This window comes from Lissotriton helveticus, chromosome 9 (genome assembly GCF_964261635.1).
Source record: "Lissotriton helveticus chromosome 9, aLisHel1.1, whole genome shotgun sequence".
Taxonomy (NCBI): domain Eukaryota; kingdom Metazoa; phylum Chordata; class Amphibia; order Caudata; family Salamandridae; genus Lissotriton; species Lissotriton helveticus.
Genome location: NC_136070.1, coordinates 1194934706 through 1194951392, shown reverse-complemented (window position 1 = coordinate 1194951392; position 16687 = coordinate 1194934706). Strand labels below are relative to the sequence as shown.

Below are 16687 nucleotides of genomic sequence, written 5' to 3'. Positions count from 1 at the left end.
CTTAAAGCGCTAAAGCGCATGGTCTGTCTTGTCGCCAAAAAGGCGACGGCCATCAAACTGCATGTCCATGAGTGTGTTCTGGACATCAGCCGAGAAGTTGGCGGACCTCAACCAGGCGTGGCGACGAATCGCCACCGTCGTTGCCATCGCTCTGCCCAGTGAGTCGGTGGTATCCAGTCCACACCGAATAGAATAACGTGCCGCATCTCGGCCTTCCACAATGGCTTGGCAGAGTTTAGCCCGTACCTCCAACGGGCATTCTGGCAGCACTTCTGCGACCGTGTCCCACAGGGAGTGGGTGTAGCGGCCCAAGAGGCAGGCGGTGTTGGAAGACCGCAGTCCCAGACTTAGGGAGGAGAATACCTTCTTGCCGTATTGCTCATTCCTCTTGGATTCCCAGTCAGGCGGAGCAGACGGGAACACGGTCTGGGAATTGGAGGCCTGAATCACCAGGCTCTGTGGGGTGGGTGGACAGGAAACTAGGGTTGCCCGGGGCCAGGCGGTGGCGTCTGGCCACGTTCCTATCTACAGGTGAACCTGTAGCGGGCTTGGACCAACTGCCCAAAAGAACGTCGGACAAGGCACATTAAACGGCAGCAGAGGCTCATCCGAGCTTGACTGCGGTTGAAGGACCTCAGTGAGGAGGTTAGTCCTCACGGCCGCGACGGAGAGTTCAAGGCCCAAGGCCTTGGCCGCCCGCGTCAGCACCACACTGTAAGTAGCCCCCGCCACGGTAAGAGGCGAGACAAAACCAGTGTCTGGCGAAGTGTCCAGACCGCTGGTATCCCCAAGTCCACCTGTCCAGTCCTCCAGGGACTGACACTCCCGTGTCAGAGGGTCCTCAGACCCCTCCCAATCCTCCTCATCACCCATCTCCTGGTACTCATGGGTGTCAAATGATGGGGCCGGCTCATGAAAGATGAACTCTCTGAACGGCGTCTGAAGCGGCGCCGGATCGAGGGAAGCATCAGGGACGGCGTCGTCCGAAGACTGCGCCGGGGGTGACACCTGAGGCACCGGCGCCGGGGAGGTCGTTCGGTTCACCGGTGACGACCCGGAACCGGACCCAGTGGGGGCCTGCGGCGCCGGGCCCGAAGCACCTGACGGCGTCGGGGTCGGAGCACCCAATGGCGTCGGGGCTGGAGCCCCCGACCCGCTAGGGCCCCCAGACGGGTCTGCTGGGCCCGAAGGCGCCGCGGAGCCCGTCGGAGAAGAGAGGGACCTCATGGCCATGAGGAACCGCTCGATCTCCTCCGGCGTCACGCGCAGCCCAGGGACCAGAGGGTATGGGGCCGGACGAGACGCCTGCAACTCGACGGAGCCGCGTGGGCGGTGCCACCTGAACCCCCGGCCGCGTCGGGGGAGTCGGAAGAGCGATGACGTCTCTTCGACTTCTTGTGCTTACCCGACGACTTCGACCCTGAGGAGTGATGTAGACTCCCGGAGCTACGATGGCTCCGCTCCCGCAACCGGTCCCTCGACCTCCGTTCGGAACGGGACCAACTGGGCAGACTGCCGGAGTTCGAGTCGCTTGCGGGACCGCTCCCGCCTAGCTTTCGAATTCAGGGCCTGGCAGTCGGAACAGGTCTTGACGTCGTGGTCGACGCAGAGACAGTGGAGACACTGACGGTGAGGGTCGGTGACCTACATCAGTCGGTCGCAATCCTCACAGGGCTTAAAACCTGGCATCCCTCCCGGCACCGTTCGGAGTCGAAAACTCGAAAAAGAATGATCAAAAGAGATCAAAAAAGTTTAGTCAAAAAAGACTAAGGTACCACTTTTTCCGGATCTGCGCTGCTGGCGCGGAAAAAAGAAGAACCGACGTCAGCACGCGGAGGCGGCGTCTAAGTACTCCGACAACGTCATCACGGCGCTCACGACGCCGACGACGGACACAGAGCCGCAGACGACGCCTACCGACGCGCAAGGGTACTGCTACGCAAAAAATTCCGGATCCAGTCTGACGCCTGGGGATATTCTAAGGTAAGGAATCTATCACTAAAGTGTCTCTTTCAGATACTATATGCTATATGTGTGTGACTGAGTACTGAAGGAAGTGGGGTCCATCGTGGATGCCTCAGCATTGACATGGCACAAGATGGAGGATGAGAACAGTTTGAATTTGAAAATTTCTTTTTTTTTTTTAAAACATCTTTTTATTACATAAACAGGCTCCATACATTCGCACAGTAGTCAGCAGCAGTAGGATAGTGATACAGAAAGGACAATGCTCCATAGTGTAACATCAACAATTCAGCATGCATTGGTAGATCAAACCCCCATTCCACCCCACCCCCCCACCCTAGCAGTGGACCCGCCGGCCACCATCACTGTGAAACCACCCTCGGCAGACTTTTCGGCTGGCATTGTTAGGGCACTACAGCCACTACCGCCCCACCCCCTACCCCCCCGCCCACCCCCTTCCGTCTGAATTTGAGAATTTAAGCGCAGGCGAATCATCCCCTTGGGGATCTCTCGGCGCTAAGGGAGAAGATATGTAGGGCAGAAACGCCTAAAACCACCATGTTGTCAAAAGTTTCTTAAAGCTGGGTAAACCGCTACAGGACCTGATATTTAATGGCAGTTTGTTCCAGTATCTAGGGACCAAGTGGCAAAAGGCTCTACCACCCCTTCTTACTCTGTATTTTCTGAATGCACAGAAGGTTGGCATTACTAGATCTTAGTTGTCGTGCCGGTTGATACCACCTGAATTTATTTCTAAGGTACACAGGCCCTTTCCCCTGTAGTGATTTAAAGGCCACACAGAGCATCTTAAAGATAGCTTGTTTCCTCACCGGGAGCCAGTGCAGCTGGTTCAACAAAGGGGCTGATGGGGTTTGTGGCGGCTTGTTTAAGGCGAGGCCGGCTGCAGTGTTCTGCACTACCTGTAGACGCATTAGTAGGTCCTCACGGGCACCCACCAGCAGCGAGTTGCCGTAATCCAGCCGACTCACCAAGAGTGACTGGATGAGGGTTTTCATTGCTGACAAAGGAATCCAGGGGAAGATTTTCCTAAGCATCCTCATTGTGCTGAAGCACGTTCCTGGACACTCTTGACCTGTTCCTCCATAGATAATTCATCATCAATCCTAACGCCCAGATTCTTAGCCCACCTCCTGGGTGGCGGGGCTCGCCCAGCTCGGGTGGCCACCACTCGGGGGACCAGATTGTCTCAGCATTCCCAAAAAGCAGAATTTCCGTATTTGAGGAATTAAGTTGTAAAAAATTCATCCTCATCCAGACGGCAATACTGGACATGCAGCTTCTAAATTTCCGTTGAGTTGATGTAATATCTTCCTCAATGGAGACAATTAGCAGCGTATCGTCCGCATAGGAGATGGTCTCGAACCCGTGGCCTCTGATATCTGCCAGGGGTGTCACATAGGCGTTAAACAAAGTAGGGCTCAATACTGAACCATGCAGAACACCCCTATCCATCCCCATTGTCTGAGATAAGAAGGTCCCCAGCTGGATACTCTGTCTACGTCCCGATAGAAAGCTTTGGATCCACTCAAGAGCTTTACCGCTCACCCCAATCCCCCTCAATCCGTCTAGCAGCAACCGATGGGAAATGGTGTCAAATGCTGCTGACAGATCGAGGACGACGAGGATTACTGACCTGCCTCAGTCTAATGTCATCCTGATGGTATCCATTACTTCTACCAGTGCAGCCTCTGTACTATGGGATGCACGAAATCCAGACTGAGAGGGATCCAGGAGGTGGTTTTGTTCCAAATATTGGGACAGTTGTTTGTTCACTAGAGTTTCCAGAACCTTCGCACAACAGGGGAGGAGCGATATTGGCCTATAGTTCTGCAGCTTGGACGGATCCGCCGACGCCTTCTTTAAGAGTGGCTTAACCCGTGCTCCTTTCCATTCAGTTGGAAATATGGCTGTCTCCAGCGAGATGTTATAGGTTTTAGAAAGTGCGTCTGCTAGGATCGGGCTGAGTATTGACATTACTGCTGGTGGCACAGGGTCAGAAGGTGGACACGGCTTAGTAGGGCTCCAACTTGAATACAGGTCGTAGCGGCAAGGAGTCAAATCTGAGGGGAATCCTCTTCCAGCAGAGGTTGTTTACGAGCGTCTTCCTCTCCTTGTTCCACCATAGCTGTCTCAAAGGACTGAAATCAGGTCCATCTTGTTTGTGAAGTGCATGGCTAAGTCTTCACAATTCTTGTGGGGGGGGTGCCGCATTGTTCACCTTTGGTTTGTAAATTCCTTCAATAACCTATACATTTCCCTGGATGAATTTTTGGCCTCAGTAATGCGTGCACCCAGGTGTATCCTCCTTGCTGTTTTACAGCTATTTAGGTAGTCTGTGTGATTTCCAGTATTGCAATGCATCTTGCTTCCTCTTTGACTTCCTCCATCTCCTCTCCAAAACTCTACTCTTAGACTTTTCCTTTTTAAGAGTGTCCGAGTACCAGGGGGCCCCAGACAGTGGACGTCTCTTTCCTGCAGTCACATAGGTGTATACTGGTGATCCTAACACTGCTCCTAGGGAGGGTGGAGGCCAGGGCTTGCTTTAGAAATGCAATGATTACTTCTTCCTGAACACTGCCATTTGGTAGATTTTCAAAGTGGACTGCACTTTGTTCAAATTGAAAAGGTTTCTAGTAACAGCTTGCCCTTTTGACTTCTCTGCTTCAATGAGCCGGATGACAGTCAGTTGTAGATATGGCACTTCTTTAAGCCTTCGTTTTGAATACTCCTATTTAGAGCCAGGCCCATTTACACCTGCTGTGAGAGCCATCACCTTCCACCAAGAATCAGCCTGAAAATTGCATTAGAAGGAGAAAAAAAATAAGAAATAACCGATGAGAAACCTTATAAAGGGGATCTACATGGTCTGAAAAATGCGGGAATGAGTGGGATGCCAACCGGATGTACGACACTACAACGCATGCTTTTACCACGCATTCAGTCACAACGCAGTTTTTACAACGCATGCTGTTAAAACGCATAGCGCTTTGGGGTGCTGGAAAGTGAATAGTTTAATTTACTATTCCAACTCCAGTCCCCGTGGATAGTAGGGAAGGTGTTGGATAGTAAATTAAATCTATTCCCTATCCTAGAGCGCCCCCCAGCGCAATGCGTTGCAATGGTTTTCGTTGTAAAACCTGCGTTGTAAAAGTTTCGTTCTAAAGGATGTTTCCCATGCCAACCACCTTACTTTGCTTTAGTTCTAAGTTCATCTTGACCGCGGAATGGGGTACTCTGCAGAATACTTGAAGAGTTGTGTTGTAATCCGGTTTGGGGTATAACTGGCAGTCTGCCAGATGTAAGGGAACATTACTGAATTCTGCACTCATTACTGAAAAAGCAGACGGTCGGCCTAAAGTGCCTAGAAGCCTGCCTGCTGAGAGAAGGAAAGCAGACTTGGCTGGCTGGTGAGGAACACCCAGAGAAGGCTACTACAGAGTGCGAAGCCAGGAGTGACGTGAAGGCACCCCCAGTCTTAGCTGTTCCCAGGTGAGCAGCATTTTTAAAACCCAAGTACCACCGGGTCACCAGGAAATAAGTGGTGAGATTGAGACTGGTGGAGCTGCTGCAGACGTCAGAAGTGAAATTACATTGCTGCCAAAGTTTGAATGCTGCTACGTAGGTCTGCCCCACTGACTTAATTCTGCACACCTATGCCTAATCTTTGCCTATGATCTTTGTGTGTTGGGAGACTGCACTCATGGGCTCTCGACCACAGCTCAGAGAGTTGGAAAGGGTGGTTAGCACCTCACGGATAAAAAGGACTTCGATTGTAAGCCTGTATTTCAGTGCGATTGAACTGCTTAATATTTAGTTTTGCCGTGAGATCATAGTAAATAAGATAAGCACTGGGCTGGACAGTGTCTGCATCTGTTGCTGAACTTCAGCTCTGAACTCGTGTCCTCTCTACAACCTTCTTGTGACTGATTGCCCACACTACCCAGTTCTACTTGGCACAGTTTGCTAAGCCATAGTTGGACAGCCCGAGGACATGAAATGCACATTCGCTGACCCGCCACAGCATTGGATCAGTCACATCAGTCTGTCCTATGGCTCCTTCAATGGAGTCCAACAGTCTTGAGGGAGACAGACAATCCATAATAAAAAATGTTAACATAACTGCTGGATTTCTAAACGTCTGGCACATTCGTAAACCCCTCACTCTGCCTTCCCCCTGGGGACAGAAATAATGTCTGGTCACATCAGTGGAGCCCGCTGCCACATACAATCCATCAGTGTGGACCTTTTTGGGACCAGAAAGCAATTATCCACAACAGGTCAAGTGCTTCAGGAGCGGCCCATTAGAGTTACCATTGGAAAGGAGTGAACACTTTTCTCAGAATAAAATTGGGTTGCAATAAGCAGATATGCACGTGGAGATTCCCGGCCTTGTGATAGGAGTCCTTCTAGTGTAGCTTCCTCAACATTAGTCTCAAACACCACCACGGTGAAGGTCTCTGAAATAGAACATCCTCAAGAGAGATTTGCTCCTCTGGCCAAAGACAAAGGTAAACAAGCATTTACAATGCAATGGTTTCGCCTTTTGAAAAGTTTGAGCTATTGGCATTGTAAATGACAAAATTTGTATTAATGTGTTGGTTTTAAAAACAGATAAATAAATGGCATTGTCATTTACAATGGCAATAGTTTAATCTCTGGCAAATGCCACACAAAAACACACAGACCCACACACACCAACAGAGCCCCACACACACCCAGACCCACACACAGACAGACAAAGACCCAGACCCACACACAGACAGACAGACAAAGACCCAGACCCACACCCAGACCCACACCCAGACCCACACCCAGACCCACACCCAGACCCACACCCAGACCCACACCCAGACCCACACCCAGAGCCACACCCAGAGCCACACCCAGAGCCACACCCAGAGCCACACCCAGAGCCACACCCAGAGCCACACACACCCACCCAGAGCCACACACACATTCAGGGAAGCAAGCACAGCGAGGGGGCAGGGAAGCAAGCACAGCGAGGGGGCAGGGAAGCAAGCACAGCGAGGGGGCAGGGAAGCAAGCACAGCGAGGGGGCAGGGAAGCAAGCACAGCGAGGGGGCAGGGAAGCAAGCACAGCGAGGGGGCAGGGAAGCAAGCACAGCGAGGGGGCAGGGAAGCAAGCACAGCGAGGGGGCAGGGAAGCAAGCACAGCGAGGGGGCAGGGAAGCAAGCACAGCGAGGGGGCAGGGAAGCAAGCACAGCGAGGGGGCAGGGAAGCAAGCACAGCGAGGGGGCAGGGAAGCAAGCACAGCGAGGGGGCAGGGAAGCAAGCACAGCGAGGGGGCAGGGAAGCAAGCACAGCGAGGGGGCAGGGAAGCAAGCACAGCGAGGGGGCAGGGAAGCGAGCACAGCGAGGGGGCAGGGAAGCGAGCACAGCGAGGGGGCAGGGAAGCGAGCACAGCGAGGGGGCAGGGAAGCAAGCACAGCGAGGGGGCAGGGAAGCAAGCACAGTCAGTGGGCAGGGAAGCAAGCACAGCTCCTTAGTGAGTTTAGTGTGCAGGGAAATAAAATATGAACCCCTGGGGTCTTGTTTGTGTGACTCTCCAGCTGACAGCGAGCAGCACCCAATGTTCTATTAAGTGCAAATATTTTGAGATGCATTGGACGGTGCCAGATCCTGCGGCCACGGAAAGTTTGTCTCCAGACACGGTGGGAAAAAAGGTGGCTTTTATCCAAAGCCAAAGACGTAGCTTCCAATTGTGTACCAGGTGCAGTGACACCTGGACTGGGGGGTGGGTGGGGGGAGAGGGTGCATTCAACCCTGATTAACCCTATCTTTCACCGTTGAAACTGCTGCCAGCGGGGTCCACTCCTTCCTTGCACTAGGGCCCACGACACACTGGGTACTATGCCATTTTCCAAAACTTTTAAAAAACTGTGCCCTAAAATTGTCTGTTGTCTTGCACAAGTCACCTGGTGACTGAATTTCCACAACAAAATTAACCTGACTGCCAAGCATCTTGTCCTTTCCTGTGCAACACTGAACGGTCAGCTGATAGTTACACAATAGAGTAACGGGGATTGAGCAAAGCTATTGATAGAAGGCATTAGGTTGGCGAGGAACACATTTGAGATAAAGAGCAAGGGACCTAAGCTATGGACACCAAGGATGTCCACTCCTGTTGAAACCTACGAGCTAAAGAACTTAAATCATTCTCCCTCATTCTGGCCTCCTGGGTGGTCCACTGCTCCAACATGTCATAACGATCAGCCATTTTCACCTTCTCGGATTTAGAAGCCGCCATTTGGCAACAAGAGCCTTAAAGCTACCGGAGAAGGGCAGCGATCAGACAAACCAGTAGGCCCAGATATTGTCTCTGTAGGTTACCTGGGCGGGCAATGAAACGGCCCAGTGCAAAAGGATTTATAGGGCAGGTACGCAAATATGACACCAGGCGGGAACGGGCACACGGACAGCGGGAGGGGAGGCATATGGCAGAAAAAAAAGAAAATAGGAAGTAGGTTATTGATGCAGATTTCCTCTTTCAGGACTTCACAATCTGTGGGTGGGTCGGTGTATGCTCTGCGACGGATTGTGTAAGCCCGATCCGAAAGCCGCCAGATCCCGCAAATAACCTCTCTGCCCGCATCCACCGCTGACAGTAGCGGTCTCAGCTCCAATCCCCTATGCACCTTTGTCCCCGGTCCCGCGTGTATGAAGGGGTTGAAGGAGGCCAGGATACAAAGCAGGGGCTGAAATCACTCTCCACCGGGCGCCATCTTTAACGAAATGCCCAAAACAAACCTCTAAAAGAAAAAAAAAGAAAAAAACACCGCCCACCGCCGCAATGACGTTGTCAAAGGGGCTGGATGAGAAAAAAAAAACGCCGGAACGCCCACGAGTCGCCTCGAAGAATGACGGACGCCTCTCTCTTCCAATGGCTAGCCTCCATTTATGGAGCTAGCCAATGGAAGACAGAGGCGGGACAAACATCCATACTGTAACTCAAAAGATTTCGCCCCGCGCGAAAGTCTGCTGCGCAGCTTTCGGTGAGGCGAAACCTAAAGATGGGTATCTTGATGAACAGAAGGCAGAGAAGAGTGAAGGAGCTGCAAAAGCATCCGAGGGTAGGTGTGACGCATTAAGTCAAGAAAGCCTAAATTTCTGCTTTCCTCCCACCCTCTTTGTGATTTCAAATAAGAGCCATTTCAGCAAAAATGTTCCTTCTCTGATTGTAAAGAAGCTTGTACAACTCCAGAAACCATGACGAGGCGGGAGACAGCCTGCATAAATCAATCCAGGTCTAGGGGTTTAAAAATGTTGACGTCCCGACCCAACAACTGCGTAGAAGGTTGATTAAGCCAGCATGAGGGTCTTCATCAGGATTAGACAGGGTAAGGCAACCTATGGTTGGGTGCAATACTGCGCTCCCCAACATGATAATGTTCAGACCCTACATGGGGCCAGGGGTCTTTAATTCCTAATGCTCCTGAATGGTAATTCACCACAGTGGTGTTAGTCAATGAATAATATGTTCTAACTAAGTGGATTCAAAGTTGAAGCTAAGTGTATTCAAAGTGGAAGCAACATACTAATTAATCACAGTTTGCATCTTATCATGCAGGACGCTGCAGTCCTCACAAAACCCCCGCATCTGTTGGTGTTGCATCATCAACATATTCAAACCCCTAGGCCTGCACTGATTTATGCAGCTCCTTCCAGGACAGTGAATTCAGAATCTATGATCACTAACCCCTCCCTCCCCCCAAAAAAACGGTCTTTAAGAATATATATATCTACACTGAAGTTATATCAGTCAGTGTTCATCTGAAAAATATAATTGGTTTTCCTTCACACATTAGCACTTTCAAAACACTTTTCTATGCACCTCTTTTGAGCAACTTTTCAAAACTTTTTAAAACTCATGTTTCAATGTATGTATATAAAATGTTAATCTGTTTCTCTAACAAAGTGTTGTCCTTTGTTGTCCTTTGTTCTCTGGTATTCATACTGGTCTCGCTCGTATTTTGACCAACCCAATGGGTAGTATGTCTAATATTGTTTTAGATTTATTTTCTTTGACAAAAGTAGGACCATTAGGACCACCTTGTTTTCGGTATCACATTGTACACAGGTCGTCTGGTTTACCCCATTATTTTCTAATGACCCATCTCTGTACCACTGCTGCTGGTGGAAATAAGATAATGGTTATCACATGGCTAGAATGCAGAAAGTGTGTTTGTGCAGTTATTGTTGTATGTGAAAGTACTTACTGCCTCAGCTTTTTATCTGGCGTGGGGAAACCCTGCATCTTAGCCATATCCTAGTGCATCCTTGACTTTCCATGCTCTATGAGCAGGAAAGATATACAGACAGTTCTGCTGATAATACGTGTTAACTTCTTTGGGTCAGCCCGCCTTGTTCTTCTGATGAATGTGGACTAAAACTGCCAAGTAGTGAGTAGTCAATTAATTCCCACAGACCCAATTTTGGGAACATTATCCTTCAAGTCATGTTTCACCTTTTAACAGAACTCCTTTTACTGTTTTAATCTGAGGTCACAGCGTTAACACCAATTAGGGGAGTACTGGTCAGGAGCAGCCGACCCAACAATCTGTTCTAGATCTTTAAACGTCTGCTCCTTCCCATGAATGCAAGCGATGCATGACTAAACAACCTGGTAAACCCTTTTTCAAAAACTGGTTTGAATCAACAGTTACGGCTTAAAAGCACAGACCCGTTGTGACTCCCTGATCACCCTCAACTTACCTGGAGTTGATGCACATCGGGCACATGCCAGACACGGCAAGGCGTATTTGTTGCCATGGGTCTCGATAGACTTTAATCACAGGGAAGTGTACATTCAGAAGAATTCCACATTTTTTAAAAGGCTTTATTTCAATACAATTTCAATTCAGAAATAAAAAATAGCAGAAATTACTAAAATCATAGATATAGCATAATCAAATAATGTACTACCATTCAAAATACAAATAGTGATTGTGATGTAATTATGAAATACCATGAAGCCCATTGTACACTCGTGTTCATGCCTAAACGTATTCTACTTTCTATTAAGCACCATCTACTCAAGTGAATATATGAAATGAAAGCATAATATCAATACAGACAATAAGTGCATTGTGCATTGCAGTAAGATAACTGAAATAAATGCATCAGCTATTGCAAATACACAATGACTTGCACGGCCTACGCAAATGCACAAAAAGGGGGACTCCCCCAACAGAACAGAAATAAGGCAAAACCGGACTAATCCATTCTTTGTCACTATTCCTGTTAGGGCAAATAATCAATGCTTTTAAGCCGCACCCTGGAGGACTGTGCTTGAGTTTAGAATCACATTTGTGCTTGATGTCCGCATGGGGGGGGAATACTCCCAGGAAGTTGAAATATTTCAGTCAGACACAACCCCTGAGCCACAGAAATGAGATACTGCTTTGTACAGCACACTAACAGGAAAATCCAACAGAGAGCCCATCTGCACACTGACCATGCTCAACGTGGCTCACTCTGCAGCAGGCAAACAAACACTTCAAGATATATTCTAGATCAATCATGTGCTCAAGGGATTTTATAGCCGCACTAAACAACAAAGCCGACAGCCTTGAGATGTGTATCATAGACCTTTGAGAAACCAACATTCAACAAATTAAAAATTACACTTTTGAGCAGCAAAATTAGAATCATTTTCCACAGGTCACTGAGGATCTGTCTTGCTGCTGAAGACACCTACTACTCCAGTTCTTTATCCATGGTATGATCTGTCCTGTGCACTTACCTCAGCTGCCAGGTAATGTCCAGTAGCAAGATGCTTAAATCGGAACAGGCTATTCCAGTATCCTGCCCCACCGCGACATGGGTCGTGCTGTACCACCTGTTGACAGATGCAAGACAAGAACCCATTCAGAACAGCAGAATAGCCACAACACTAACCTACAGTCTGTAAACATTTTCATCCCTGAATTTCTAACAGAATATGCTAACATTAAATGTCATGTTTAAAGAGACAATCTAAGGAGGCACTACAAGACTGGATCATATCCTAAAACCTAACTGGTGTGCACCAGCTGCTGGCCTTTGCTAGGCTAACATCATTAACGCGGTGTGTAGTGATTTGCAGGCAGAGCCATGGTTACTGAAACCAGTCCTTTTCCTCATGACGGCCTATATACTAAACATTGTCCTAAGGCACAGACAGGCTGGCAGTTACTGAATCTCATGCATGCTTTAGCTTAACTAGAACATTATATACAAATCGCTGATGCCAAGAGATGTGATCGATAAAAGATACAGCCTGAGAGCTCTTCAATCGTGCATCAGCCTGTGAAACTTGCAGCTCAAAGAATGAAGAACAGGCTGTGCTCCGAAACATGACAGGTGACAAGTAGGCTTTTACAGTAGCACAATATACAGCTACATAGATGGAAATGCCCTACCTGTGTAGCAACCCCCATGGCTAAGCAAGGTCTAAAGCCTTCCACAGCATGATGCTGGGAACACAATCAGTATCACACTCAAAATGCAAATACACACCTCAAGTGAAGATTGGAAAATTAAATGTTGCACAAGAGTACAAAAGGAGAAACATAGTAATTATCACCAGTTTTAAAAATACACATGACTGAAAGGAAAATCTGCAGTTTGGAGTTTTTAGCACCCGCCTCCCTTTCTCCCCATAATTAACTTCTGCAGAAGCTGAAGGAAAGCATAGCAGGGTTCGCATTCCAGCTCAGATTCTAGGGTCATGATGAGAATTAACAAGCGTGGTTATAAAAGCAAAAAAAAAAAAACTATTCTACAGTCAAAGGCAAAGAATGAGGAACAGCCCTGACGCACTTCAGGATACCAACTGCAAGGGCAAAAATATATATTTTACTGCAATCCTGCTCTGAAAATAATGGGAGCAAACATGACCTGCTACATCTTTAAGGGTTTGGACGGTGGTCAAATGTGGGGTGGGGGTGCAATGTGTACTAAGTACCCATCACCTGCACAAGGTGGGAGTCGGCTGCATGAAAATCAAGAATCGCAATTCTTTTGCAGCACTTGATACTGGAGCTTGTAGTTTGGGGAAATGGCCGACATGCAGTCTCCATAAGCGGTGAATGTCTGTACCTCCACCTCCCATAGCGCCTTGGAGCTGGTCGCAGAGGTTGCGGACTGGCGCCCAGTAGTTCTTAAGAAGACGTGCTGTGTCTTGCGGTGCTCGTCACAGGTAAGGAACTTCTCCTGCTCAGCGTGGAAGAGTCGTACTACATCACCCTAGAAGAAAGGGGGACAATTGAGACGGACATTACGACGGCTTGGGAAACTGGGAATAGGGTTGAAAGGAACAGTGGGTAGAATAAGACACTAAACACACTTTACCCCCTTGAGGATGTCATCTTTGTTGTCACTCCACTTCATGAACAGAACTATTTTCCAGCTGGTATTGCAGTTTACAGAATTCACCTGCAGGGAACCAACAAAAATGTCAGAATACAAAGGAGAAATGCATCATTCAGCAAAATCGAGTCTGGAATCTTACAGACCAAAGGAACAGCAAGTTTAAGCTCCACAGACTTCAGGGTCCGTTGCTTCTCAACCTCTGTTTTGCGCTATAACAGCAGCATCCTTTCAGAGCGATGCACAAGAGGGATACGGTTATCTGGAAGAAGTTACCCTGATTGGTAAAACCGTTTGGTACCTGCTACTGAACTAAGACTACCCCTTGAGGAGCACTAGCTGGGTTGAGGAAAAGTCAGAAAATAGATGCAGTAGGTAAGAGGGCTCCCAGACCACTTCGCAGCTTGAGGATCAATGAGCTCATAGTAAGCTTATGGATTTAAAACTATTGACGTGATCAAGGACAGCCCTCAAAACTCAAGTTATTTAAAAATAAAGTTATTATACCAATCCTAGAGGAACCCATTTGCCAGACTCCATAAAGAAACCCTGTACATAATTGTGGGTAGAACTGAAATAAAATCTGTTTGCAGACAGAACTGAGAACCTAATCACGGTTAACCTAGACAAGAACTACAATATGCTAACTCTGGCTCTCACTTGTGATTTTAGGCTCTGTCCGAAATGATAGGAGTTACATGAAGAGGTAGATATTAAGTGTTCCCGATATCAGAAAACTGTAGAACAAAGGTCAGTGAAAACGATTGACATATTAAAGGACTGAAACTAAAGGAATAATGTGGTTAATGGATTCAAAACTCCTAAAGTTGAACTAGCATAGTTCACTCTGCAGCTAGAAGTCCGATGAGATTACGTAGAATGGAAATAGTAAACTAAACAATTTGTTCTGGCATACACCATGTTCCATGACATTTGAAGAGCAAATCTTATTACCTAGGTTAGTATCCATAAATCTTTTATGGTCTTTATTCTCACAAACTTTCTGAATCAAGAGCTTGGATTAACTCGGGGTAGAGGCTGATCGTAAGCGTTTTATTAACCAAACAATAAAAACTGATCGTATATATTTACATAAAAAAAGAAACTTTCTTCCTCATAAACCATCTAGTGGTAGAAGCGAGGAGGACAATAACTATTTTAACATGTGTCAGTGTAGGTGGAATGGCAACAAAGATCACAGAACATGCCTCACAATGCCATTAACAAATCCCGTACTTCTCTAGAATTGTGGGGTAAAATGTAGGTGGATTTATAAGAAAGGGGAGAAGGCTGCAGCTCTCGTGACTTACTTAAGTGGACTGTAATAACAAAGGTGGGGGAAGAGAGAATTGAAGGTGGATTAGTTCTCCCTGGTAATATATGAATAAACAAAAGGAATCCACTAATGAAACAGGGCTTCCCTACAGTGGTTGGGAGCACCCAATGGTGGTATAGTACCCCTCACACACCAAAAGGACCCTTGGTGTCATGCTTAATCATTGGGGTCTTCGCACCCCTCTACGGGATGCGGCGTGCTGCGACCTACGACTACATGAGAGCACTTCCTTGATGACTATGTGAGGTGTATGTGAGGGTTTTAGTTTTATGTGCGTGAGTGGTGAGGTTATCGACGAGTGATGTTTAAAAAGTGCCTGGCTCGTGGGGTAGGCGCAAAAATAATTTTAATGGGCCCCCGGGCTGGCACTGTTAAAAGAGGTGACAGAACGGAGGTGTAAGATGCAAGATAATGTGCATCACCTCCTGTGTGTGTGTGTGTGTCAACATGTTTCAGAGTCTGAACTCCTTCAGGACAGGGTACACAAATACCCACCTTACTCACGTTTCTCTACTCTTTGAAAAGTGTTTTATTTACAAAAAGTGAGATATGATGTAGGTTATGCAATGTACCTACAAAGTCGGCTTGATTGTCGCTATTCAGCTGACCTGCAAAGGAAGGGGACAAAAAATATTTTCTGTTGGTCCACTCCTTAGCAACCCTAGGTACAGTGACCTGTGGGAAAAATAGATCAATATGTGCGGGCTCGATTTCATAGACAAAGAATGTCATGCTACTAGTAAATCGTGCCTGGCGTGAAAAAGATTACAGACAGGACACAAACACTCAACATAAAGCACACACTCTAAAAAATAAACACACTTCATGGTAAGGCTGGTTGTCCCTTGGGATCGCCTTTTGGTGTTGTAACAGGGTCAAGGATATAGTTTACTGTGGTGAGGGGTTACCAGGAAGAAAACATGGAAGAAAAACACTGTTTAGATTCAATAAAAATGCCAAATGAGCCTCTGGTAACAGGGGTCCTCGTGCTGGTTCGCTGCCTGTAATTGATGCAAGGTTTTAGATTTTGCAAGTACTTACATAGTTGCAGGATGCTCAGTCTAGTTACCGTTGTAAGTATACTCACGAGTCCTGGAAGAGAATGCTTCCTGACTGCCCCGTACCTGGCTCCGTTGAGAGTGCGAGGTCTGTCGGTATCGCTTGCTGTTTTATACCCCTTTTAATTGGCAATTGTTTGCTTAATTGGTAGTTGCTAGAGCGGAAATGCCCATGTATGGGTTTCACCGGGGTTTGTAGAAGTGATACACCTGCGTGAGGCAGCTCCGTATCACGCGCATGCTCAAATTGGGGTTGTGCCGGAGTTTGAAGCCGCTATACAATGGCCCCGTTCCCAGCGCATGCGTGTAGACGGGACACGTCCCGCACATGCGCTGTCCGGAGGTTCCACCGCTCGTTCCTCGCCGGATTCGCAGTGTCCACGCTGTTGCGCATGCACAGTGGCCTTTATGGTGATTATAGTTGTATAATCACCAAAAATAGATGGAGAATGTCTCGATCATGATGGTGCCATATAAATGATAATTTGTACAAGGGATTCCGGAATTTTGAGGGAGGCATTAGGTATCTAATGTACATGTAGCTCATAATCTGATGCTTATTATGGAGTGTAATCCATATGCACTAGAGTTCTGTGGGTATTATAAAAGAAGTTATGGGTTATTTAGTGATTTTGATTATTTCATGTTAGTTGTCCCCACGGTATCTCATCGTTGAGGCCTTTTGTGTGGGTGTCCAAGCGGAATACCCACCGTTGTTCCTTCTCGAACAGGCCCGCCTCTGATGGCAATTGCTCGATTATGGTCCAGGCAATGTCATTGACAGTGTTGTCTTTCCAGAAAATGAGATGCCATTTTGGTGGTGCTTTTCTTGCAACGTATGTTACTCTTATGTTCGTTCATACGTATTTTCACTGCCCTGGTGGTCATGCCTATATATTCTAGGCCGCAGGGACAGGTAATCATGTACACTACGTT

At 47.7% G+C, this 16687-nt stretch overlaps 1 protein-coding gene across 1 annotated transcript in view; it reads right to left on the bottom strand.

Moving 5' to 3' along the window:
* ITPR1 (inositol 1,4,5-trisphosphate receptor type 1) overlaps nt 1-16687 on the bottom strand; it is a 1533308-nt gene that overhangs the window by 978832 nt on the left and 537789 nt on the right. Inside the window, exons 8-10 of the mRNA XM_078661662.1 lie at nt 13340-13423; nt 13088-13234; nt 11751-11846 (exon numbers count right to left, since the gene is read on the bottom strand). Of these exons, the coding sequence (XP_078517788.1) occupies nt 11751-11846; nt 13088-13234; nt 13340-13423 (327 nt within the window). The remainder of the gene's footprint in view (nt 1-11750; nt 11847-13087; nt 13235-13339; nt 13424-16687) is intronic.